Source organism: Oryctolagus cuniculus, chromosome 3, assembly GCF_964237555.1.
Source record: "Oryctolagus cuniculus chromosome 3, mOryCun1.1, whole genome shotgun sequence".
Classification (NCBI taxonomy): domain Eukaryota; kingdom Metazoa; phylum Chordata; class Mammalia; order Lagomorpha; family Leporidae; genus Oryctolagus; species Oryctolagus cuniculus.
The window spans coordinates 66,788,759-66,813,191 of NC_091434.1; the positions used below are offsets into that span (position 1 = coordinate 66,788,759).

Below are 24,433 nucleotides of genomic sequence, written 5' to 3' on the forward strand. Positions count from 1 at the left end.
ATTTTGGAACTTTTATCTCCAATAAAAGTATTATAATAATTATATAATAATTATTATAATAATTTTATAATATTTATGTATTATAAAATGGGGCCAACATTGTGGCACAGCCAGTTAGCTGCTACCTGCAGTGCCAGTCTTCCGTATGAATGCTGATTTGACTCCTAGCTGCTCCACTTACAAACCAGCTCCTTGCTAGTATGGCTAGGAAAGCAGTGGAAGATGACCCAAGTGCTTGGACCCGCCACCCACGTGGGAGACGGGTGGAGTCCCGGGCTCCTGACTTAGGCCTGGCCCAACCCAAGCCATTGCAGCCATTTGGGGAGTGAACCAGCACTTTCACTTTCTTTGTCTTTCCTCTCTATAACTCTGACTTTCAAATAAATAAATATAATACATCTTCTTTTTTTAAAGAAAGTATTTTAACTTTATGTCTTATTTAGGTTGCTTATGGGAGATGAACGTGTGAAGAATGGCCTTAATTTCATGTATGAGGCTCCACCAGGAGCTAAAAAAGGTACTTCTTCATTCCTTTTTTTTTTCTTTGATATGATTGAAACTAAAGACAGAGAATGGCTATGACAGATAATTTTTAAAAGTGGCAGATATTATGTGATGATAAAAAATAGATATTGTAATAATAAAACAAGTACTAAGAAATTTTCTTTGATTTAGTAGCATTCATGTTGTTCAAGATGTTGAGAAAAAATATCAACATCAACAGTTCATTTATCTGAAACAATTTGAATATATTTCTCTAGTCCTTTTTAAAAAATACTTATAAAAAGAAAATAATGTTTATCAATTAAAGCATAAAAGTTTAAAAATTAGGAACTAATGTGTGTATTAAATACTATCTCTTATTTAGAATTGTGTTTTATTCTTTAGTGACTAAACTTTTGTGAAAGAAGAAAAAAACCAAATCAGTAAATTCTTAGAAGTTACAATTAAATGGCATGATATTATACTCTATAGATTTTTATATTGAAGTTTTTAACTTATCCTGTCTTTTTTCCCCTGTACTTTTGACATGCAATCAAGAAAACAAAGAGGTAAAGCACTGTTTCTGTTTGAATTTACTTGCAATTGATTGTGAATTTATAGAAAAATTGACAGAATTTTCTATGAATATTTGTAGAAAGAAGAAACAGAAGGAGAGACTGAATACAAATTTGAATGGCAGAAAGGAGCCCCTCGAGAAAAGTAAGGACTAGTTGATTTACTTATAAGATAAAAAATAGGTATTATTAAATTTATTGGCTATCACATCTTATGCTGTTTTTCATTCAGTAGAGAAAGTAGTGTGAAAATGTATTTTCAGTGACTTATCATATGCAACCAATCTACTTGATGATAGCCCTTTGTTTTATATAGTTTATATTTTTAATCACAAATTATTGGACTAGACAATAACTAAATGATGTTTAGAAATACTAAATAAATTTTACAGTTTTATATACTCATGGAAGCAATAATATATTTCTTAGTATTCTTTGAATTATAAAACTAGTTTTCCGATTAGCTTCTATTTAATGAATTATTCCTAACATTATGTTTGTACATTTTCTCTACTTATAGATATGCCAAAGATGACATGAACATCAGAGATCAGCCCTTTGGTATTCAGGCAAGTGACACATACTCTATAAGAATAACTTTTATTTAGTAAATAAATATCTTTATAGTGTTGTCCAAAATATGGTTAAAAAGGCTGAAAAAGGATCCTATGGTTTGTACCAGATACTGTGAGAAATAGGGAAAAATATTAAATGTGGTAGACTAATAAAATATAATAATCAAACTTTTGTAGTCAGGATTATAATATTTGTCTCTGTATTTTTTTTATTTAAGATTTATGTATTTATTTGAAAGAGTAAAGAAGGAGAGAAAGAGAGAAATTGATCTTCCATCTATTGGTTCATTCTCCAAATGGCCACAACAGCCAGGGCTGGGTTAGATCAAAACCAAGAACCCGGAACTCCATTCAAGTCTCCCATATGGATGGCAGGGGCCCAAGCACTGGGACCATCATCCACTGCTTTACCAGGTGCATTAATGTAGCTGGATTGGAAGTGGAACAACTGGGGCTCCAACCAGAGCTCCAGTATGGGGTGCTGGTGTTTCAAGCAGCTGCTTAACCTGCTGCCCTGTCTCTATGGTTTTCAAAAAATTTGGAGACTTAGCTTAAGATCAAGAATAGATTTAAAACTATTACTTGTTTAGAACCAGGACATACTCTAACTGAAAGATCAAATTCTTGTAAAGAAAATTTTATTAGAACATCACCTTATGTAATCTTTTATATATTGTCTATGTCTGCTCTCCTACTGAAATAGCAGAATCAAGTAGTTGCAACAGAGATAACCACCTGGCCTGAAAAGCCTGAAGTGTTTACTATCCAGAAAGAAGCTCCTGGCTCCTGGCTTTGGATTGGTGCTTCTCCAACTGTTGTGGACATTTGGGGAGTGAATCAACAGATGAAAGATCTCTCTCTCTCTCTCTCTCTCTCTCTTTCCCTCTCTGTAACTCTGCCTTTCAAATAAATACATAAATCTTTAAAGAATTTTTTTTTAATTCAAAACTTTAAAGGTTTAATGCATTCAAATTAGGCCATGATTTAATTATTTTTTGGTTTTTTTTTTTTTTTTTTTTTTTTTTTTGACAGGCAGAGTGGACAGTGAGATAGAGAGACAGAGAGAGAAAGGTCTTCCTTTTTGCCGTTGGTTCACCCTCCAATGGCCGCCGCTGCAGCCGGCGCACCGCGCTGATCCGATGGCAGGAGCCAGGAGCCAGGTGCTTTTCCTGGTCTCCCATGGGGTGCAGGGCCCAAGCACCTGGGCCATCCTCCACTGCACTCCCTGGCCATAGCAGAGAGCTGGCCTGGAAGAGGGGCAACCGGGACAGAATCCGGCGCCCTGACCGGGACTAGAACCCGGTGTGCCGGCGCCGCAAGGTGGAGGATTAGCCTATTGAGCCACGGCGCCGGCTATTTTTTGGTATTTTACCATTTCTTTTTGGGTGACTGTTACATTGTCACTAAACAAGAGGCCAAAAGAAAATGAATGTGGCATAGCTTTTGGGCAGAATTTATAGTAAAAGATGTTGGTGTCTGTATTAAATTATGAAACATAGTTATAGTTATACAGTCTCTTCCTCTGGAGGTCTTTTTTTTTTTCCCTCAATTATTTGAGAGGCAGAGAGAGAGAAAGAGAGAAAGAATGTGAGTATGCACACCTATCTGTTAGTTCACTATCCACATGCCCACAGTGGCTGAGGCTGAACCAAGCTGAAGCCAGAATCCAGAAACTCAATCCAGGTCTCCCACATGGTTGGCAGTGACTCAACTACTTATGCCATCACCTGCCGCCTCCCAGGGTCTGTATTAGCAGGAAGCTGGAATTGGGAACTAGAGCGAGGAATCAAACCCAGATACTCCAGTATGCGATGTGAGCATCCCAAATGGTGTCTTTAACTACTTAACCAAATACCTGCACCTGAAAATCTTTTAAAACTGTGAGTCATTTATTTTAAACTTTGCCAAGATATAGAATGTTGAACATTGGTCAAGTTCTTTGTATCTTAGTAAACAAAATTATGTTCACTATTTCTCAGGTTCGAAATGTGAGGTGCATTAAATGTCACAAGTGGGGTCATGTCAACACAGACCGAGAATGTCCTTTGTTCGGTCTTTCTGGAATCAACGCAAGTTCAGTTCCTACTGATGGTTCAGGTAGGCACCAGACATGATTTATTTGTTTTAGGATTTATATCCAGGACAAACAAGGAAAACTTAAATCATATTTTTCTTTAATCTCTCTGGATATTATTTTGTTTTGGTCTTTTGGACTGGGATATATTCTCAAGATATAATGCTCAGTAGGAAACTCTGATCATATGTGTTAAATTGGAAATGCTGTGTAATAAAATTAAGTTTAATTTTCGCAGCCAAAGTTCCTATGAACTTTTTAAAGTATGAGACATTAAAGACAGTTTTTTCATGGTAGTAGCCTAAAATTACAAGAAAGAAATTGTGATTTTTCATATTCATATGATCATGAATTATAAAAACCAGCTGGATGGAAAGCCTCAACTGTCATCTCTAGTTCAGAGATTAAAAACAAAGCTGAGCAAAAAAGGATATTAAATATGTTAAACTGGTTTTTATTTGAACGTTACTATCTTACATGTTACTGGCTACTCAAGAAAAATTGGTCTAATTTGAGTTGAATCATTTTGGTTCTTTTTATAAAAAGATATTAAAATAAGAAGTTTTAATTTGAATTTATCAGTGCCTTGTTAGTGCATTATTGAGACAGCCACACAAATCCAGCCCTAACTCATAGTAGATCATATTAGAAATAACCTGCTTAACACTGTTACTGTAAGCAAGTCATTTCACTTGTATGAACTTCAGCTCCTTGTTTTAAAATAATTGTGATAATACAACAGAGATTTTCAGTATTTTTAAGCTGTAGAACTTTTTTGTTTCAAGAAATCTTAAATGAAACACCAGTATATAGACATGTGAAGACACTCAAGAAAATTTGTGGAAAATTCAACATTAAGTTAATTTGGTGCCAAAAAAAATGAAGTCCACGCATAAGGGGATCTTTAAAAAGTTCATGGAAAATATTGAAAACTGCATAGATTTCAAAAACTTTTTTGCATCAAAATAAAATACCCTTGTAATTTCATTTTAACTTAAGGTTTCTTAAGTGCTCACATATAAAAGCTGAGTTGCTCTGCTGAAGCAGAGCTCTAGGCCTGAAAACCCTTCCTCAGCCCAACAAGTCTCTGATGCATCTCTCTGGACTCCCCATGGCTCCTGCTGCCACCTGCATCCATGCCCAGGGTTTACTCTCAATCTGTATCATCTTCCAGTGTCCTGTAACCAGAGATCTTGCTTCCTGGCAGCAAGCCAGACTCAGGCCACAGGTCTCAAGATGCCAGTTCTCATATTAGGAGTTTAGGAATTGGATCCATTATTAAGTTTGACATCATGTGTTTAATGGGATTTATGGGAGAGAACCAGAATTGCTGGAAGAAGTATAAAGAGTATAAAATTATTTTTTTAAACATCCTTATTTTGCTAAAATAAGAAAACACCTTTTAAGTAGAAGGAAAACTGTTTGCTCAGTGATGAGACAACACTAGTACAGCCTTTGGTCTAGCAGGCTCTGATAAAAGAACATCCTGTTAATAACACATGACAGGTGCTCCCAGAAACCACATACACAATGCTCCCTCCTTGCCTACCCTTCTCCAGCTGGTGGAAAAAGGAGTAAAGGCCCCAAAGGAAATGGAATGGGGCAAATCATATAGCAAGAACCCCTTGGCTCAAATATTTATGACCACTTATTCCATTAATCAGAGATCTGTTACCTCTGAAAAGTATGTTGTTTTCTGGAAGTGATGTACATTTTTCATCTTCTCCTTCGTTGCAATCTTGCGATTTCTGTTCAACTGCAAAACTCATGGGACCAGGAAGAGTGATGGCTGCCCTTGTTCCCTGGCTTCATGGTACTCTGATTCCACTTCTCTGGGAATGAATAGGGTAGAATGTGGACTTAGTCCTTTGCTTTCTTTTTTTTTTTTTTTTTTTTTTTTTTTTTTTTTTTTTTTTTTTTTTGACAGGCAGAGTGGATAGTGAGAGAGAGAGAAAGGTCTTCCTTTGCCGTTGGTTCACCCTCCAATGGCTGCCACGGCCGGCGCGCTGCGGCAGGCGCACTGCGCTGATCCAAAGGCAGGAGCCAGGTACTTCTCCTGGTCTCCCATGGGGTGCAGGGCCCAAGAACTTGGGCCATCCTCCACTGCACTCCCTGGCCACAGCAGAGAGCTGGCCTGAAAGAGGGGCAACCGGGACAGAATCCGGCACCCCGACCGGGACTAGAACCCCGTGTGCCGGCGCCGCTAGGTGGAGGATTAGCCTAGTGAGCCGCGGTGCCAGCCAGTCCTTTGCTTTCGTAATCAGTGGACCTGATTTCTGTGGAGTATGTTTTAGAAAGTCTACTGACATCAGCGAAAACAACTTGTTCTGTTTGGTTAAGCTACTTAAGAGTATTGAAAACAATACAACCCCATAGTAACATGCCCCCACAATTATGTGAGTTCAGATACAATGAAGGTGGCTATTGGCTCTTCTCCAGCACTCAGTTTATATTTACCAACCTTATAGTAACTAAATTACTCAGTGATACAATTGAGGTTTTTGGACCCCACATATGGTGGGGTTTTATAGTAGTACTGTTCTTCAGTCAAATGAGCTTTTTCAATATAAAGTGAAGTAGAAAAATGCTGACATTGTTGGCTCCTATCAAATTTCAACATTTGTAACCGACTTGAGAAGTTTGCATATTAGGGATTCTTTCTCTGTATCTAAATAAATTGAATTCTTGGGTGGGAGAGAGTAAAAAAACATTACCTTTATTGAACTACTGTGGTTTCTCTACATGGGTTTAATATCTCTAATACATAAAATGTTCCTTCTGGGGCCAGCGCCGCGGCTCACTAGGTTAATCCTCTGCCTTGCAGCGCTGGCACACCGGGTTCTAGTCCCGGTCGGGGTGCCGGATTCTGTCCCGGTTGCCCCTCTTCCAGGCCAGCTCTCTGCTGTGGCCTGGGAGTGCAGTGGAGGATGGCCCAAGTGCTTGGGCCCTGCACCCCATGGGAGACCAGGAGAAGCACCTGGCTCCTGCCATCGGATCAGCGTGGTGCGCCGGCTGCAGTGCACCGGCCATGGCGGCCATTGGAGGGTGAACCAACGGCAAAGGAAGACCTTTCTCTCTGTCTCTCTCTCTCACTGTTCACTCTGCCTGTCAAAAAAAAAAAAAAAAAAAAAAAAGTTCCTTCGGGTCAATGTGAAAAAGATGAACACTCAAACACAAAGGAGCAGAGGTCACAGATGATTTACGAAAGGAGGAATTCAAGGAACCATTAAACATATGAGAATATTTTCAATAACACTGATAACCTAAGAAGTGAAAACAAGAATAATGCATTATCTTTTTGACTGTTAAATTTAGTAAAGATGTGAAAGAATGATATGTCCAATGTTCAAGGAAGTGTGGTAAAATGAACATTTTAATTCTCTTGATAAATTGGAGCAGTTTGTCTGAAGAGCCATTTGATTCATATCAAACTCCTGAAAAACATGCATGTTCTTTAAGCTAGAAATTCACTTTCTACTAAATTTATAAATGAAGTAAAAAGACAGTGCTCAGAGATTTATGTTAGTGAAAGGCAAGGAACTGGGAAAAAAGAGCATTTAGCATCTCAGGCAAAGGAATAGCCTTTCATGTCGAGGGCACCAGCCCTTCTGAGAGGCCGTGTAACTAGCTGTGTGGAGTGCAGGCAGTGCAGCATGGAGTTGCCTAGATGCGCGGGTTGGAATCCTTGCTCTGCTGCTTACCAGCTGTGTGACTTTAGGCAAGGTACTTAACTTCTCTGGCTTGGTTTGCTAATGTCTAAAACACAGATAGTATGATAGTACTTATCTCATAAGGCTGTTGTGAATGCTAAGTGAGTTAGTTTATGCAAAATGCTTGGAATAGTGCCCAACACACAGCATTTTCAGAAGTTTTTGAACTTTTTAAAATTAAGGTGCCTTCTACCGAAATGGAATATTGTATAGCCATATGACATACATATATGAATACAGCTGTAGATATGTATTGATATATAAGGATATATCAGAATTATCAAGTTAAAAGAAAAAAAAATGGGTAAGAAACACTATTGCTTAAAAGTATCGTAAGAGGGGCCAGTGTTGTGAAGCTGCGTATTGGACTGTTGGTTCGAGTCCCAGCTGCTCTGCTTCTGATCCAGCTCCCTGCCTAGTGCACCTGAGAATGCAGTAGAAGATGGTCCAAGTGCTCAGGTCCTGTCATCCATGTGGGAGACCTGGAAAGAGTTCAAGTGTGTAAAGGTAAACTGAAAAATGTTAGGCATTCAGTGATTACAGTTAAAATGGCCACCTACCTTTTATGGTAAAAGGATGACTCAGAATTAAGAACCCTATTTGAAAATTAATTCATAGAACTAAAGTTTCTTGTTTACTTTTTGAAATAATTATATTTGGCAACTATGTATTTGCTATCTTACACATTAGCCAGCAAGTTTAATTTTTTAATTTTATGTCCCAAGCTCATAGACACAGGCCCTACCCCTAGATTATAACTCAACCGGGAACAAAATAGCAGGGCCGAGAAATTGTGGCATAGTGGGTAAAGCTGCTGCCTGCTACAAGACAGTGGCATCCCATGGAGGTGCCAGTCAGTGTCCTGGCTGCTTCGCTTCCAATCCAGCACTGTTAATAACCTGGGAAAAACAACAGAAGGTGGACCAACTGTTTGGGCCTCTGCCACCTATGTGGAAAACCTGGAGGAGGCTCCTGGCTCCTGGCTTCGGCCTGGCCCCGCCCTGGCCCCGCCCTGGCTATTGTGGCCATCTGGGAAGTGAACCAGCAGATGGAAAATTTCTCTATATGTGTGTGTCTCTCTCTCCCTCTCTCTCTGTAATTCTTTCAAAGTAAATAAATAGATCTTTAAAATAAAATAAAAACCAAAATAGCTCCGAGTCTGGGCAAGGAAACAGAACTAGAGTATTATAAAAGAATATTTAATAGAGAATAACTATAGAATGTATTCAATTATGTAGTTAACAGAGGATGTGAGACTAAAATGACCTTTGCAGAATTAAAATTTAGGTTGACCAGAAGAGAAATATAAGAAGAAATACAAGCACTGAAGTTTTAGTTTGGATGACTTCAGATGTCTAGAATCATATTTGAACAGCTCTCAAGAAGGTGGGCAAGGGGCAGGCATTGTGGTGCAGTGGGTTATGCTGCTACTTGGGACCCTTGCATGCAGGATCGTAATGCCTAGGATCCATCCCACCTCTGCTTCTGATCCCGCTTCTAGCTGATGTGGCTGGGAGGCAGCGAATGATGGGCCAGGTACCTGGGTTCCTGCCTCTCACATGAGATATCTAGGTAGGAGTTCCTGACTCCTAACTTTGGCCTGACCAACACTGGCTGTTGTGGGCATTTGGGAAGTGAATCAGTAAATAGAATATCTCTTTTTCTTCTCCCTGCTTCCCCCGTCTCCCTGTCCCTCTTCCTTTCCCTCTCTCTTTCTTTCCACTCCACCCTTTGTGTCACTCGGCCTTTCAAATAAAGGAATCTCAAAAAAAAAAAAAAAAAAAAAAAAAGGTGCGGCCATTGATGCTTCAAGCCAGTGTTTCCCAGATGTGCCTAATTGAAAGCATTACTTCACTATTTTGTTTAAATGTTGGCTCCCAGCCCCAGTCCCAGTGGGGTTAGAAGCCTAAGAAGAGGAGTCTATAGTCTGAGCCTCCAAGTGATGTTCATGATCTGAATGTTTGGGAAGGTGCATGCGCGTGCGTGTGTGTGTGTGTGTGATGCTTGTTTTAGAAGGGGAATGTATAGCAGAAAAAGACTTTTTTTATTAAAGGGGGATTACCCTAGTGAGCCGTGGCACCGGCCTGCTTACCTGTATTTCCAAAAGTAAAAGTAAATGACTGGGGCTGGCACTGTGGCATAGTTGGTAAAGCTGCTACCTGCAGTACCAGCATCCCATATGTGTGCCAGTTCAAGTCCTGGCTGCTCCACTTCCAATCCAGCTCTCTGCTATGGCCTGAGAAAGCAGTAGAAGATGGCCCAAGTGCTTGGGCCCCTGCACTCATGTGGGAGACCTGGAAGAAGCTCCTGGTTCTTGTTCTGGCACTTTGGATAGGCCCAGCTCTGCCCATTGTGGCCATTTAGGGAGTGAACCAGTGGATGGAAGACATACTCTCTCTCTCTCTCTTTCCTCTCTCTTCTCTCTTCTCTCTCTCTGCCTCTCTAATTCTGCCTTTCAAATAAATAAATAAATCTTGTAAAAAAAGTAAATTACCTTTATAATTTTTTTAAACTTTTTATTTCAGGATAGTTTTAAATTTACAAAACAAAAATTTTAGAATTGTACAAAGAGTTCCCATATACCTCACTCCTAGTTTCCCCTATTATTAACATCTTATATTAGTATATTTGTTAAAATCCATAAACCACACCCACTTTACCTATTTTTTTTTAATCCAAACTCCCTCTATCCCTCCTACCCCTCCCAGCCTGTAGTAACATTTTGTGTCCATATTGAGTTGTTTTAACCTCATATTTATACATTTTTAAAATAATAATGTTCTAGGAGAATTAAATATGCATAGAATTGTATGGGATAGGCATTTAACGTAAAGCTTAAGACACCCATGTCCCACATCAGAGTGCCTGGGTTCAATCTCCGGCTCTGGCTCCTGAGTCCAGCTTCCTGCTAATGGAGACTCTGGGAAGCAGCAGGTGATGGCTCAAGTAGTCGGGTCCCTTCCACCTAGGTGGGTGATCTCTATCAAGTTCCCAGCTCCTGCCTTTGGCACCCTGGCTGTTATAGGCATTTGGGATTGGGATGGGGTTGCTGTTTTGTGTGCTCTCTCTCTGCCTCTCAAGTAAATAAAAAATAATGAATAAAATCATATTGCTCCATTAATGGCTTTAAAGTTTGACCTGATTTTGGCAGTGGTAGTTAGCTAAAGCTAATAAAAACTCTTAAAGGTTTCTCAAAAACAAAATCAGAACTCTGCTATGTCAAATAGGAAAGCAAACAATGATGTTGTATTCTGAATTTAAATGCAGTGAAAAATAAACTGACCAATTTCCTAATCCACTTGCTGATTCAAGCTAAAAAAAAATCTTTTCATTTAAAAAAACTCACCTATTGAATAATGTCTCACCAGTGAATAGAGATTATTTTTGCAATAAGGCAATTTCAGTGGATGTGGTTATCATGGGATAATCACACCCCTGGGGTACAGCCTTGTGCCTGTAATCTCCCAGGAGTGTAATTATTTCATGATAACCGTACCCCCTGGTGTTACATTATTTCTATTATGAAATTCTTAGTTTAGTATATAAAGTAACTTACTTTGATCACTGGAAACTGCAAGGTACTGTTAGAATGTTCCAGCTGTGAGGTTTACAGAGACCAGCTATAAGATTTACTTCTCCTTTACAAAGTTAAATTAGGCAATCAAAATGCTTCTTTGGGCTAAGCTGGTTTAGAATATCTTTTCTACTGATCATCTTAACTTTGTAAGTTTTCATCCACTCTAGATACATCAGAATTATATGGAAAACTTGAGTTTCAGTGTTGATGGAATTTTCATAAAGCCTTTTTATGCTACAACATAATGAAATGGCCAGCCTCCCTGCCTCCTACCTATACTCTATAGCAGTGTTCTTAACATTGACTCCTGGCATCTTTCAGTTACTTTTGCTTTAATGTATATTAAAATTAAACATTGTTTTTTAATTCCACAGTGTGATATTCTAACAGAACAAGTGTTTTTTTTTTTTTTTTAAAGCTTTACTGAGCTGTATTTACATACTATTCAATTGACCAATTTAAAATTACAGTTGGTTGGTTTTTGATATACCAACAGAGTTGTGTATCCATACTGGCAATAAATTCTAGAATATCTCCATTACCCCTAAAAGAAACTCAGTACCCCTTAGCCCTCACCCTTCACCCTTCAGTCCCAGTCCTAGGTAACCACTAATCTACACTCTGTCTATAGATTTGCCTATTCTAGACATTTCACAGAAATGTAGTCATATGACTTGTGGAAGAAAGCAATTGTAACATTTCATTTTCTTTGCCTTTAAATTTCAGACTTTTATATAATTAAAGCTACTGTGCAATTCGTCTCTATTCTTCCCTAGAACATATTTTCCTATGATGCTTAAGCATATATACACACACAGAATACAGTGAACAATCTTGTATTAATTGAAAACTTTAGTGCACAAGGATGAGTATATGTATAGGTACCTGTGAAACAGATTAACATGTTAGGTTGTCTGTAAAAAATAGAAAGTAAAACAGTATTAATGAAACATCCTCTTTTCCTTACCTAAGTAGATAAAAATTTTGCACGTCTTTCCATGCCTAGATTCCAGAATTTCTCATCAGGAAGCAAACAGGCAACTCTGAAGCAGTCACTGTAGAAGAGCTAGCACTGGGTTTGCTGAAGTACATCAGGCAGATAGTGTCAGCCCTTGGCCGGCGCGCCGGCGTCGCGGCTCAACAGGCTAATCCTCCACCTTGCGGCGCCGGCAAACAGGGTTCTAGTCCCGGTCGGGGAACCGGATTCTGTCCCGGTTGCTCCTCTTCCAGGCCAGCTCTCTGCTATGGTCCAGGAGTGCAGTGGAGGATGGCCCAAGTGCTTGGGCCCTGCACCCCATGGGAGACCAGGAGAAGCACCTGGCTCCTGGCTTCGGATCAGCGCGGTGCGCCGGCCGCAGTGCGCCAGCCGCGGCGGCCATTGGAGGGTGAACCAGCGGCAAAGGAAGACCTTTCTCTCTGTCTCTCTCACTGTCCACTCTGCCTGTCAAAAAAAAAAAAAAAAGAAAAAAAAAAAAGATAGTGCCAGCCCTGCTTCAGCCTGCTTTTCAATGATCTGTCATGCCCGCCATTTAATTCGCTCTGTAACAGCTCTGGGAGTGGATGAACCAGCCCTAAAACTGATGCTGCCTTGGTGTTCAGCATGATGGCCTGCTGAAATGCAGGAGTTAGTAGCACTCAACTTGATGTTGCTTTTGCAAAAGCAATATATGATCATACGATTTTTCTTCTTTAGCCTACTGATGTATGATGGATTATATCAATTAATTTTGAAATATTGAACTAGCTTTGCATACCTGGCATAAATCTCACTTGGTTATACTGTATAATTCTTTTAAACACTATTGGATTCAGTTTGCTAATGTTTTGTTAAATATTTTTATATTTGGGCCAGTGCCGTGGCTCACTTGGTTAATCCTCCGCCTGCAGCACCGGCATCCCATATGGGCGCCGGGTTCTAGTCCCGGTTGCTCCTCTTCCAGTCCAGCTCTCTGATGTGGCCCGGGAAGGCAATGGCAGATGGCCCAAGTGCTTGGGCCCCTGCACCCACGTGGGAGACCAGGAGGAAGCACCTAGCTCCTGGCTTCGGATCGGGGCAGCACGCTGGCCTCAGTGGAAATTTGGGGGGTGAACCAATGGAAGGAAGACCGTTCTCTCTGTCTCTCTCACTGTCTAACTCTGCCTGTCAAATAAAGAAAAAAAGATTTTTATATCTGTGTTTATAAGATAAATTAGTCTATAATTCTTTCTTTTAATGTCTTTGGTTTTGGAATTAAGGTAATGGTGCCCTCATAGAATAAATTGGGTAATATTTCCTCTGCTTCTATTTTTAAAATTTTTTTAGAAGATGTATTTATTTGAAAGACAGAGTGACAGAGAAGGGGAGAGAGGTAGGTAGGTATCCTCCATCTGCTGATTCACTCCCCAAATTGCCACAGTTGGGCCAGGCTGAAGGCAGGAGCCTGGAGATCCATCTAGGTCTCTGACATGGGTTGCAGAGCCCCAAGTACTTGGGCCGTCCTCTTGTACTCTCTCAGACACATTAACAGGGAGCTGGATTGGAAGCCAAGCAGCTGGGACTTGAACTGGTACTCTAGTATGCTGGCATTGCAGGCAATAGTTCACTGTGCCACAACATTGAGCCCCCATCCTTTTATTTTTAAACTCTATATGTCTTGGGGCTGACGCAGTGGTATAGTGGGTAGAGCCACCACCTGCAGTGCCGGCATCCCATATGGGTGCCAGTTCGAGTCCCAGCTGCTCCACTTCCGATCCAACTATCTTCTATGGCCTGGGAAAGCAGTAAAAGATGGCCCAAGTCCTTGGGCCCTTGCACCCACTTGGGGGACCTGAAAGAAGCGGCCATCTGAGGAATGAAGCAGTGGATGGAAGACCTCTCTCTCTGTCTCTGCCTCTGCCTTTCTAGCTCTGCCTTTCAAGTAAATAAATAAATATTTTTTAAAAATCATCACATTTCAAAATGTCAATTTAAAAAACATAAACTGTGTCTTATAGACAGCATATACTTAGGTCTTTTTATTCATTCTAGTAATCTCTGTAGACTATTCTTATCAAAAGTGGTGATTGATATAATGGAATTATACCTGCCATATATATATATATATATTTTTTTTTTTTTTGACAGGCAGAGTGGACAGTGAGAGAGAGAGAGACAGAGAGAAAGGTCTTCCTTCACCGTTGGTTCACCCTCCAATGGCCGCTGCGGCCGGCGCACCGCGCTGATCCGAAGCCAGGAGCCATGTGCTTCTCCTGGTCTCCCATGGGGTGCAGGGCCCAAGCACTTGGGCCATCCTCCACTGCACTCCTGGGCCACAGCAGAGAGCTGGCCTGGAAGAGGAGCAACCGGGACAGAATCCGGTGCCCCGACCAGGACTAGAACCCGGTGTGCCGGCGCCACAGGCGGAGGATTAGCCTATTGAGCTGTGGAACCAGCTATCTGACAAATTTTTAAAATTAATTTTTTTAGCTATTTGGAAAGCTGAGAGAGGAGGACTGGTGCACACAGACAGATGGAGCTCCCATCCACTAGTTCGTTGTCAAAATGCCTATAATAGCTGGGGCTTAGTCACGACAAAACTGGGAGCTGGAAACTCAATTCAGGCCTCCATTGTGGGTACAGGAACCTAATTACTTTTTGTTGTTGTTGTTGTTGTTGTTGACAGGCAGAGTTAGTGAGAGAGAGCGAGACAGAGAGAAAGATCCTGCCTCTGTTGGCCACCCCCCAGATGGCTGCCACGGCCAGAGCACTGCGCCGATCCGAAGCCAGGAACCAGGTGCTCCGTCCCGGTCTCCCACACGGGTGTAGGGCCCAAAGACTTGGGCCATCCTCCACTGCCCTCTCCGGCCACAGCAAAGAGCTGGACTGGAAGAGGAGCAACCGGGACAGAATCCGGCGCCCCTGGGACTAGAACCTGGTGCGCTGGCGCCGCAGGCGGAGGATTAGGCTAGTGAGCCACAGCACCAGCCTTTTTTTTTTTTTTTTTTTTTTAAAGATTTACTTATTTATTTGAAAGAGTTATAGTGAGAGAGAGAAAGAGATGTTCCATCCTCTGGTTCACTCCCTAGATGGCCATAATGGCCAGGGCTGGGCCAGACCAAAGCCAGGAGCTTCATCTGGGTCTCCCACGTGGGTGGCAGGGCCCAAGTACTTGAGACATTTTGTGCTGCTTTCCCAGATGCATTAACAGGGAACTAAATTGGAACTGGAGCAGCTGGGACTTGAACCAGCACCCATGTGTGATGCCAGCATCACAGACTCAATGCCAGCCATCTTCACCGTCTCCCAGAGTCTGCTTGAGCAGGAAGCTGGAGTCAGGAGTGAGACCCAAGTAATGAGCCCGGGTAGGCATCTTAGCCAGCATCTTAACCAACAGGCCATATGCCCACCCCTTTGTTACTTTTTTCCTCTATCTTTTTTTCTGCTTTTCTAGTTTCTTTTTAAATTTTTACTTATTTCCTTTTATTTGAAAGGCAGTGGGACAGAGAAAGATGGAGGCAGATACAGAGAAAGAGGGAGAGGTCCCCATATGCTGCTTCACACCCCAGATATCTTGCCACAGCTAGGGCTGGGCTGTGCTGAAGCTGGGAGCCAGGAACTCACTCCAGGTCTCCATTGTAGGTGGCAGGGACCAAATATTTTAGCTATTGCCTGCTACTTTTCAGGGTGCACATTAGCAGAAAGCTGGAATCGAAAGCGCAGCTGAGACCAGGCACTAAGATATACTGGTATCCCAAGCAGTATCTGACTTTTTAAAGGGGCAGGAAAACAGTTTTTTTTTTTTTTTTTTTGACAGGCAGAGTGGACAGCGAGAGAGAGAGACAGAGAGAAAGGTCTTCCCTTGCCGTCGGTTCACCCTCCAATGGCCGCCGCGGCCGGCGCGCTGCGGCCGGCGCACCGCGCTGATCCGATGGCAGGAGCCAGGAGCCAGGTGCTTTTCCTGGTCTCCCATGGGGTGCAGGGCCCAAGCACCTGGGCCATCCTCCACTGCACTCCCTGGCCACAGCAGAGGGCTGGCCTGGAAGAGGGGCAACCGGGACAGAATCCAGCGCCCCGACCGGGACTAGAACCCGGTGTGCCGGCGCCGCTAGGCGGAGGATTAGCCTAGTGAGCCACGGCGCCAGCTTTTTTTTTTTTAGTGTTTATTTATTTTAAAGGCAGAGCAACAGCAAGAGAGAAAGAGAAATGTATATGTTGCTTCTCTATCTTCTGGTTCACTCCCCAGATGTTCCCAATGGCCAGGGCTGGGTAAGGAAAAAGCCAGGAGCCTGGAAATCTCCCACACTGGTGGCAGGGACCCAAGCACTTGAGCCGTCTTCTGCTGCCTCCTAGGATGCACATTAGCAGGAAGCCTGGGACTCAAACCCAAGCACTTTGAAAAGGGATGCAGGTATCCCAAGTGGCACCTCACCCGCTGTGCCACCAATGCCTGTTCCTCTCCTTTATTTTGAAGGATAATTAGACTAGATCTTCAATTTCGTGTGTGTGAGTTTTTCCTTTAAGTACGATATTTCACTCACCTCTTAGTGCTTTCATGATTTCTTAAGAGAAGTCTAATGTAATTCTTATCCTGTTCCTCTCAAGGTAAGCCCCCCACCCCAAAAATTTTTAAAAATGTATTCTTTACTTTTGATTTTCTACAGTTTGAATATGGTATGCTCAGGTGTAGGTTTTTGGTATTTATCCTGTTTGGAATTCTCTGAGCTGTGACTTGTGGTTTTTGGAAACATTCTCAATTATTTTAAATATTTTTCCCCCTCTGGCATTCCCATTATGCATATGTTATGAAATTTATAGTTGTCTCACAATTCTTAGATACTCTTTCTTTTATTTATTTATTTTCAGTTTGGAGAGTTTCTATTGAGAGATCTCAAAGCTAACTGATGAACTCATCAGAAGTATTCCTCATTTCTATATTTTTTGTTTCTATCATTTCCTTTTGATTCTTACACCCATCTGTTACTGCATGTTGTTCACTTTTCCCATTATGACCAGTCAGCATTTTAATTATTTGAAATTCCCAGTCTGATAATTCCAGAATTTCTGCCATAACTGAGTCTGGTTCTTTTTTTTTTTTTTTTTTTTTTTTTAATTTTTGACAGGCAGAGTGGACAGTGAGAGAGAGGCAGAGAGAAAGGTCTTCCTTTGCTGTTGGTTCACCCTCCAATGGCTGCTGCGGCCAGTGTATCACACTGATCCAAAGCCAGGAGCCAGGTGCTTCTCCTGGTCTCCCATGCGGGTGCAGTGCCCAAGGACTTGGGCCATCCTCCACTGCACTCCTGGGCCATAGCAGAGGGCTGGCCTGGAAGAGGGGCAACCGGGACAGAATCCGGCGCCCCGACCTGGACTAGAACCCGGTGTGCTGGTGCCGCATGGCAGAGGATTAGCCTATTGAGCTGTAGCACCAGCCAAGTCTGGTTCTTTTACTTGCTTTTCTCCTCAGACTGTGGTGTTTGCTTTTTAGCATGTCTTGTAATTTTTTGTTCAAAGCTAGACAATAGCTAGCGGTTAGGTTGTGTGTGCTGTTTTCGGTAGCTATAGATGTCAGAGAGGCTTAAATTTCCTTTTCCTCTAGCATTTCCTTGTTTGTTTCTTGTTTTTGTCTTTGCGCTTCCTGACAGACTTCTCCTTTCATGTTCAGGGTCTGAGCCTTGCAGTTCTTTTTGTTGTAATCCCTTGGTATTATAGAGGAGTGGTGGTAAAACGTAGGGAAAGGGAAACATTCGAAAATCCTATGGTTTGGGCTTGGTTTTTCATGAGTTTGGGCTGTAACTTTCACAAGTGCTTCTTAGCATCTTTCCTGTCCCCCCAACCCTGCTTTATTTTCCCATCTAGGTTAGGCTCTGATAAAATAGTTTTCTTTGGAAGTATTTGTTAAGTGCAACAAAATGCTATGAGCATATTTCAAACTGGTGATTTTCCCCCTCGCACTAGTTGAAGGAAAGCTTAAAGGAGATTGATTGTTCTTTAGTCTACGCAGTGAGAACCTGGTAGAGCTCCTGGAAATAAAGCTCACATAAGTGTGGAGGTCTTACTGAGGTTGCACCTCCAGGAATTTTCAGTGTCTCAAATTAGTCCATATTCTGCCTCCAACAACTGGTCAATTACTGTTAAAGTATTCCCACCAGTTGCTGGCTTCAACATCAGTTACTAATTCCAGTAAGCTATAATTCTTCTTTAAAAATTTTTATTTGTTTATTTATTGTATTTGAAAGGCAGAGAGACAGACATACAGAGATCTCCTGTCTACTGGTTCACTCTCCAAATGCCCACAACAGCCAGTGCAGGGCCAGGCCTAAGCCAGGAGCTGGGAATTCAATCCAGGTTCCTCCATGTGGGGGCAGAAACTCAAGTTCTTGAGCCATCATCTGCTGCCCCCCATAATGCACATTCGCAGGAAGCTAGAATCAGGAGCAGAGCAAGGACTTGAACCGACATACTCTGACGTAGGATGTGAATGTAGCAGATAGTATCTGAACCACTGTGTGAAACAGCCACCCCAAACTTAATTCTTTTTTTTTTTTAATTAATTTATTTGAGAGGCAGAGGGACACACACACACACAAACACACACAGATCTTCCATCCACTGGTTCACTTCCCAGATGGTTGCAACAGCCAGGTATGGGCCAGGCCAAAGCCAGGAGCGGGGAATTATATACTGGTCTCCTACATGGGTGGCAAGGGCCCAAGTTCCCCAGGCCATTCTCCACTGCCTTCTAGGCACTTTAGCAAGAAAGCAAAGCAGCCAGGACTTGAACTGGCACTTTGACAAAAGGTGTTAATATTGTAAGTGCCAACTTATCCTGCTGGGCCACAGTATTGGCCCCAGTTATAACTCTTGCGTCACCTTCTCTCTCCAGTCTTTAGAGTAGCCATTTGCCCTGTGTCTTCAATTCTGTGATAGATCTAAGATTTGTGAATTTTCTTTTTCTTTTTTTCAGCTTTTTTCTTGTGACGAAAAGAGGACTTTCAAGCTCTATATATCGGGCTAAATCCCAGATGTTTCATTATAAAAGCAACATGAGGGGGCAGATATTGTGGCACAGTTGGTTAAGCCACTGCTGAGGATGCCAGAGTACCTGATTCAAGAGCTTCTGATCCAGTGCCTCAGGCAGTGGATGATGATGCAAGTACTTGGGCCCTTGCACCCATGGGAGACCCAGGTAGTTTTTGACTCCTGGCTGCAATTTTGTCTAGCCCTGGCTGTTGTGGGCATTTGTTGAGATAACTAGTGGATAGAAAATCTCTTTTTCTCTGTCTCTCCCTCTTTCTCTCTCACTCTGCCATTCTAATAAATTTTGAAAAAGAAAATAAATTTTTTAAAAAGTACAACTTAGGGGCCGTTTTGTGTCCTTGCTGCTCTGATCCATCTCCCTGCTAATGGTCTAGAAAAAGTAGTGGAAGAAGGGCTGGGTGGCGTGGGCTAAGCCTCTGCCTGTGGTGCTAGCATCACATATAGGCGCCGGTTCGTGTCCTGGCTTCTCTGGAAGACTTCTCTCTGTCTCTACCTCTCTCTGTCTGTAACTCTACATCTCAAATAAATGAATAAAATATTAAAAAAAAAAAAAAGCAGAGGAAGATGTCCCAAGTTTTGGGCCCCTGCCACCCACGTGGGAGATGTGGATGAAGCTCCTGCCTCCTAGCCTCAGCCAGTTCAGCCTCGACCCTTGCAGCCACCTGGGGAGTGAACCAGCAGATGGAAGATCTCTTTCTCTCTCTGGCTCTGCCTTTCTGTAACTCTTTCAAGTAAAGATAAATAAATCTTAAAAAAAAAACCATAATTTTTCAAAAGTATAACATAAAAATGGACTAGCATTGATTATTTCATTAACATGTTTTTTTATGTTACTAATTATTCATGGTTGGGATTTTTAGGTTTAAGTTACTATATATTCATTTGTAGTTACTTTACCCTAATTTTTTGGACTTAGCTATAATTTAAAAATATATGGAACTGACTACATATGATAATATTTAAAATTTACATTTTTTAATAAAAGTAAATTTCAAATTCAAAATAGTGTCACTGAATGTACTAGACATATCCAAAATTTCTTTTTCTTTGTATTACTTAAGTTTGAGTTTATGTCACACCACAAATGGCTAAAATGATGATACTTAGTATTTCAAGTGACTCCATTCAATGTTGTTTACACTATAGCTTTTAATATTTTTAAACAACAAGAAAGTGAATAAATAGTTAAAAATAATGAGTACCATTTTGTACTTATTGCAAAGATTTGTTTGTGTAGCAGTCCTCTTTCCCTTGCCTAATTTTCTATCTCTTGATTTAATTTTTTAAGATTATATTTATTTTAGAGGCAGAGTTACAGAGAGAGGTCTTCCATCCACTGGTTCGCTCTCCAAATGGCCGCAATGGCTGGAACTGAGCTGATCTGAAGCCAGGAGCCAGAAGCTTCTTCTTGGTCTCCCATGTAGGTGCGGGGGCCCAAGTACCTGGGCCATCTTCCACTGCTTCCTCAAGACATAAGCAGAGAGCTGGATTGGAAGAGGAGCAGCTGGGACACAAACCAGCCCCTGTATGGAATGCTGGTGCCACAGGTGGAGGCCTAGCCTACTATACCACAGTGCTGGCCCCTGGTTTTTCTTGAGGAATGTTACACTAAGCCATAGTACTGATGGAGGTTTTCTGTGACAGCAGCTCCCACATGCTGCTCCTCTGTCTTTTTAATCAACCTTCACATTAAAAGTGTTTTTGTTGCTTGGGAACATTTGGAAAATTTAACCAAAATGATTGTCTGTCTGATTATAAGCTTTGCTAGAATGAGGAGCCTGCTGGGGGACTTTCTCTATAAAGAAAGATGATAAACTCTGTTGCCTTCTGGCAACCCCACCTGCATCTGCTGTGGAGTTCTCTTACGCAACACCTCCTTGAAGAGATTGAGTCCTACCAGGGTAGCTAACACAACCCTGCATCTGATGGTAGGCTTTGAAAATTGTGGCACAACTCCGCAGAAAAAGAATTTGTGAGACCAGAATCTCATTGAAGCTAAATTCCTAACATGAGCAGTGTCTGAGTCCCTCTTCTGACGCTATAACAGAATACCTAAGACTCGGTGATTTAGGGAGAGTAGAGGCTTTTTTGGGTTCATGGTTATAACAACCCCCTCTTGAGGTAACTAATCCAGTTCCATGAGAGCAAGAGCTCTTTCCCAGGAGATAGCATTAAGCCCTTTGTGGGGGTGGATCCTTCATGATCCAACCTCTTTTTTTTCTTTGAAAAGGCAGAGTTACAGAGAGAGAGAGAGAGAGAGAGAGAGAGAAATATCTTCCATTCACTGATTCATTTCCGGAATGGTAACAATAGTCAGGCCCAGACCAGGCAGAAGCCAGGAGCCTGGAACTCTGGGCCTTCCACATGGGTAGCAGGGGCCCAAGCACTTGGGCCACCTTCCCCTGCTTTCCCAGGCGCATTAGCAAGGAGATAGATTGAAAGTGCAGCAGCCATGACTTAACTGAAACCAGCACTCATTTGGTGTGCTGGCATCACAGGCAGCTGCATAACCCACTGTTCCACAACACTGGCTCCCCAACCTCCTCTTAAAGGTACCATCACCTCTCAACATGATTATATTGGGGAACAGGCTCATCTTGAGTTTGGATGGGAATAAGCCACATTCAAACCATATCAGGCTGGCACCGCGGCTCACTAGGTTAATCCTCCGCCTCGCGGCGCCGGCAAACAGGGTTCTAGTCCCGGTCGGGGCACCGGATTCTGTCCCCGTTGCCCCTCTTCCAGGCCAGCTCTCTGCTATGGTCCAGGAGTGCAGTGGAGGATGGCCCAAGTGCTTGGGCCCTGCACCCCATGGGAGACCAGGAGAAGCACCTGGCTCCTGCCATCGGATCAGTGCGGTGCACCAGCCGCAGTGTGCCAGCCGTGGCGGCCATTGGAGGGTGAACCAACGGCAAAAGGAAGACCTTTCTCTCTGTCTCTCTGTCTCTCACTATCCACTCTGCCTGTCAAAAAAAAAAAAAAAGAGAGAGAGAGAAAGAGAGGGAGGGAGGGAGGGAAGGAAGGAAGGAAGGAAGGAAGGAAGGAAGGAAGGAAGGAAGGAAGGAAGGAAGGAAGGAAGGGAAAGGAAAGGAAAGGAAAGGAAGGAAGGAAGGAAGGAAACAAGGAAACAGAGGAGCTGGCACTCTGATATGAGATGCAGGTGTCCCAAGAGGCAGCCTGATGCACTGTGCCACAACACCCACCAGCCTTTTCTTAAGTTCTTTGAGAGTTTGAAAACCAAACTCAATTTCTGTTTCTCTCCTTTCATATATTTCTTATGAAAGACTATGACTCAATTGATTTTTGTATTCTCATAGCCTTATTTAAAAGTATGTGCTTAGTAAATAAAAGTGGCATCCCTGAGAACATCGGAAGGATTTGCTGACTTGTAAAGTTTACTGTTTATCATCTCTTCTGAATATGTCTTAAAATATAAATTTATAATTTATGTCTTTCCTGTGAACTAATTTCCCCCAAATATTAGAAGCTTGAAGGCAAAACTACTTCTCTCCAAGTCCTAGTAGGATAAAATATTAAATCCTCAATAACATATACTGATTTTAAAAATCATTTTCTGGGACAGATGTTATGGCACAGAGAATTAAACCACCACAGGAGACATTCATATCCAGTGTTGGAGTGCCTGGTTCAAGTACCAGCTCTTTCATTTCCAAGCACTTGGTTTTGGCCTGGCTCAGCCCCCAGCTGTTGCAGGTATTTGTGGAGTGAACCAGAAGGTGAAAGATCTCCCCTTTCCCACCCTACCCCATCACTCTGTTTTCAAATAAATAAGTAATCTAGAGACAGATCCTCTGTGCAGGGCTTTTGTCACAGTTCCGTTCTCTCTCTCTCTCTACATACATATACATATATATATATATATGTGGAATATATATATATAGTTAGAATCCATAGTATGACGATCACTCAACTGATGTAAAATATCCTGTGTAACCTCTTTTTTAAGTGAAGTGCACTGATCTCAAGTTTGAACTTGACAGCTGTATACACCCAGGTACCCAACATCCCTGACAAGATACAGAGCATTGCCGTCACCCTGGAAAATGCCTGTCTGTCCTTCGCCAGTCTGCCCCCTCCTCTAACAACCACTTTTTTTATTACTTTATTATTTTTTAATTTATATGAAAGAGTTACAGAGAGAGGTGGAAACAGAGAGAGAGAGGGGATCTTCCATCCGCTGGTTCACTCTCCAAATGGCCACAATGGCCGGAGCTGAGCTGATCTGAAGCTAGGAGCCAGTAGCTTCTTCCAGGTCTCCCATGTGGGTGCAGGGGCCCAAGGATTTTGGCTATCCTCCACTGCTTTCCCAGGCATATTAGCAGGGAGCTGGATCAGAAGTGGAGCAGCCAAGACTCAAACTAGCACCCACATGGGATGCCAGCACTGCAGGCTGGGGCTTTAACCCTCTGTACCATAACACCGGCCCCCTACAACACCAGCCATTTTTCTAATTTCAGGTCCCGTATATTAGTTTTACTTGTTCTTGAATTTAGTATTAATAAAGTCATACCATTCTTTGTCGACTTCTTTGATCAACATGTTTTTGAAGTTTGTGGTTGCATTAACTTTTCAAGAGCATTCACATTCCCATAATTTATTTAAAACAGAATGCTAACTTCTCATACTTAATGTTTATCGTGACACAAATGATTTTTCTTAGCCCTCTGGATTATGTGTAATCTTTATTATGGCCCATATATCTCCACTAAAATGTTTACATGTAAATTAAGTTGAAAAATGTAGGTAATAAAGACATATCAGGCTGGCACTGTGACATAGCGCCAGCATCCCATATGGGTGCCAGTTCAAGTCCTGGCTGCTCCACTTTCAATCCAGCTCTCTGCTGTGGCCTGGAAAAGCAAAAGATGGTCCAAGTCCTTGAACTCCTGCACCCAGGTGGGAGACCCAAAAGAAGCTTCTGTCTCCTGGCTTTAGATCGGCCCAGCTCCCACCATTAAGGCCATGTGTGCAGTGAACCAGTAGATGGAAGACCTTTCTCTTTCTCTGTCCCTCTCTCTCTCTGTAACTCTGCCTCTCAGATAAATAAATAAATCTTTTTTTAAAAAGATAATCAAATACAAGTGGTTCTTTATTGACTGTGTAAGGCAAGATTGTTTTCTAATAAGCAGTAATTCTTACTAGCATACCGTAAGGACAGTTCCTATTTCCTTGTCTTCCTGTGTGTTTTCTAGACACACAGACTAAAATGAAATGTTCCATTTTTCCTATAAGCTGTATGATTTTTTAAAATTTATTTTTAAGGAATACAAATTTCATAACTACAACTTTAGGAAATATAGTTTTTCTCCCCACCATACCCTCCCTCCCACCCACACTCCCACTCCTCCTTCTCCCCTTGCCAGTCCCACTCTCCATTAATTAACTTTGTACACAGAAGACCAACTCTATTATAAAGATTTCAACA

At 42.0% G+C, this 24,433-nt stretch overlaps 1 protein-coding gene and 1 long non-coding RNA gene across 3 annotated transcripts in view; both read left to right on the plus strand.

Moving 5' to 3' along the window:
- The window catches only part of CIR1 (corepressor interacting with RBPJ, CIR1), a 44,056-nt gene that overhangs the window by 9,005 nt on the left and 10,618 nt on the right, over nucleotides 1-24,433 (plus strand). Inside the window, exons 3-7 of one of the 2 annotated variants that reach the window (XM_002712296.5) lie at nucleotides 444-517; nucleotides 1,042-1,052; nucleotides 1,139-1,203; nucleotides 1,579-1,627; nucleotides 3,613-3,730. In XM_002712296.5, the coding sequence (XP_002712342.3) occupies nucleotides 444-517; nucleotides 1,042-1,052; nucleotides 1,139-1,203; nucleotides 1,579-1,627; nucleotides 3,613-3,730 (317 nt within the window). The remainder of the gene's footprint in view (nucleotides 1-443; nucleotides 518-1,041; nucleotides 1,053-1,138; nucleotides 1,204-1,578; nucleotides 1,628-3,612; nucleotides 3,731-24,433) is intronic. The other variant, XM_070070674.1, reaches the window with a different exon arrangement.
- On the plus strand, nucleotides 5,649-20,953 carry LOC138848978 (uncharacterized). Its single transcript, XR_011387257.1, has 2 exons — nucleotides 5,649-7,924; nucleotides 18,914-20,953. It is a non-coding gene; the product is annotated as an uncharacterized lncRNA (long non-coding RNA).